General features: G+C 59.8%; 2 protein-coding genes across 2 annotated transcripts in view; one reads left to right on the forward strand and one right to left on the reverse strand.

The window, feature by feature from the left end:
* PTSG_11601 (uncharacterized protein) overlaps window positions 1–259 on the forward strand; it is a gene marked incomplete at both ends in the record, with an annotated part of 7,512 nt that extends 7,253 nt beyond the window's left edge. Inside the window, one exon of the mRNA XM_004999019.1 lies at window positions 8–259. Within this exon, the coding sequence (XP_004999076.1) occupies window positions 8–259 (252 nt within the window). The remainder of the gene's footprint in view (window positions 1–7) is intronic.
* A 503-nt stretch (window positions 260–762) lies between these two features.
* The window catches only part of PTSG_11602 (uncharacterized protein), a gene marked incomplete at both ends in the record, with an annotated part of 2,290 nt that continues 1,418 nt past the window's right edge, over window positions 763–1,634 (reverse strand). The window contains one exon of the mRNA XM_004999020.1: window positions 763–1,589. Coding sequence (XP_004999077.1) covers window positions 763–1,589 — 827 coding nt within the window. The remainder of the gene's footprint in view (window positions 1,590–1,634) is intronic.

The raw sequence follows: 1,634 nt of genomic DNA on the forward strand, positions 1-1,634 counted from the left end.
ACTCCAGGCGGCCATCGCCATCGGTAACGACCACGTCACCAAGCCGCGCACGAAGCACATCCGGGTACGCCACCACTTCGTGCGGGAGCTCATCGCTGACGGAACCATTGTGCTGCAGCACTGTCCCGGCACGCAGATGGTTGCCGACGCGCTGACCAAGGCACTGGACAAGCAGACCTTCGAGCAGCACCTGCCACGACTGGTGGGAACCTCGACGGCTGAGACGGAGCAGAGGAAGGCAGTTGAGGGGGAGTGTTGAGATTCAGTGAGTTTCTGTTCTGTGTTAAGTCCTTCCTAATTTGCCTTCGCGTGTGGTTTTGTCTTGTTTGCCAACAACACCTGCTTTGTGGTTTTTCCGTTTGCAAACATTCCTTCCTCTCTGCTGGTATGCATGTGTGCCAACTGCCTCTCCTCTCCTGCTTCCCCTACACACGTGAGTTGTGTGCCATGTGTGTGTGTGCATGCCCGTTATGCTTGGCAAATGCCATGCCTGCGTGCCATGCAGTGTTGTGAAGTGTTGTCTGTTGTGTATGCTTGCCTGCAAGCATTCATGCCATGCCTAGCACTGCTCTGCGCGCATGTATGCATGCTGCTCATTGTTTAGATTGTTTGTGTTCGTGCACTCTCTGCCCATGTCGCCTTGGCAGCGTCATTGACCGTGTGCACTTGTCTTGTATTCGTTTGAGCGTGCTGCCCGAGTTGATTTGGCAGCAGCTTGTTGTGCTTGTTCATTCTTCTTGTGTTCTTGTTTGTTGCGTTTGCCTACAGTAAACACACACACCACCTGTCGTGTCTCAACAGCTGGCATGGCCCAGCGCTACGTGGAGCAGACTGCTTCGGGATGGAGGCGCGCGTGCTCTTGCCAAGCGCACATGGTCCACATGTGACGATGTGCTTGGAAGAGGCCTGGGCGATCTGCTGCCGAATGGCGTCGACAGCCGCGCTGCTGCGATGGCCTAGCACGTCGTGTGCAGAGGCGCCCTCGTCAGCATCCTCGGCTTCCCCATCGCTGCTGTGCACGAGCTCCCCCGCAAGCGCCGTGGCTTGTTGGGAGGTCGTGGTGCTGGCGTAGAGGAAGAGGTGGCCGGTGTCCTTGGACGGCAGCAGAGGCACACTCCATGTGGCAAACTGGATGCGGCTGTCGTCCGCAGCAATGACGACGGAAGCACCACGACGCGCGCGAGTCACCAGGTTCAGCGCCAAAAGGTTGTACTTGATGTCGGGGACATGCAGCACGTTCTTCAGCGTGATGGTGCCTGGAGCGCCGTCGGTGCCAGTCACGCGGAGCACGGCGTCGCCCTTGCCGATGACCGTGACGGCCTGGCTGTTGGCAACGGTGACGTGCTGCGTGACGGCGATGTAGTTGGTGAGGAGGGAGGCGTCGTTGGTGATGTGCGCCGTGGCACCGCTGTCAGCGAGCCACAGCTGTGGTGGCACTGGTCCGATGGCGTGGCCCTCCTCCTCGCCCTCGGGCTGCAGCATGAGGGCATCGTGGTGGATGGCGAAGGTCTCCACGCGCTGAGGGCCGTGGCTGACGACGGCCGCCTTCTTGAATGGAGCTGCTCGTCCGTGCTGCGGGCGAGAGGATCCTGGCCGCTTGCCGTTGCCGTTGCCGTGGTTGCGAAGCGTAGCCA

This window comes from Salpingoeca rosetta (genome assembly GCF_000188695.1).
Source record: "Salpingoeca rosetta unplaced genomic scaffold supercont1.1, whole genome shotgun sequence".
Taxonomy (NCBI): domain Eukaryota; class Choanoflagellata; order Craspedida; family Salpingoecidae; genus Salpingoeca; species Salpingoeca rosetta.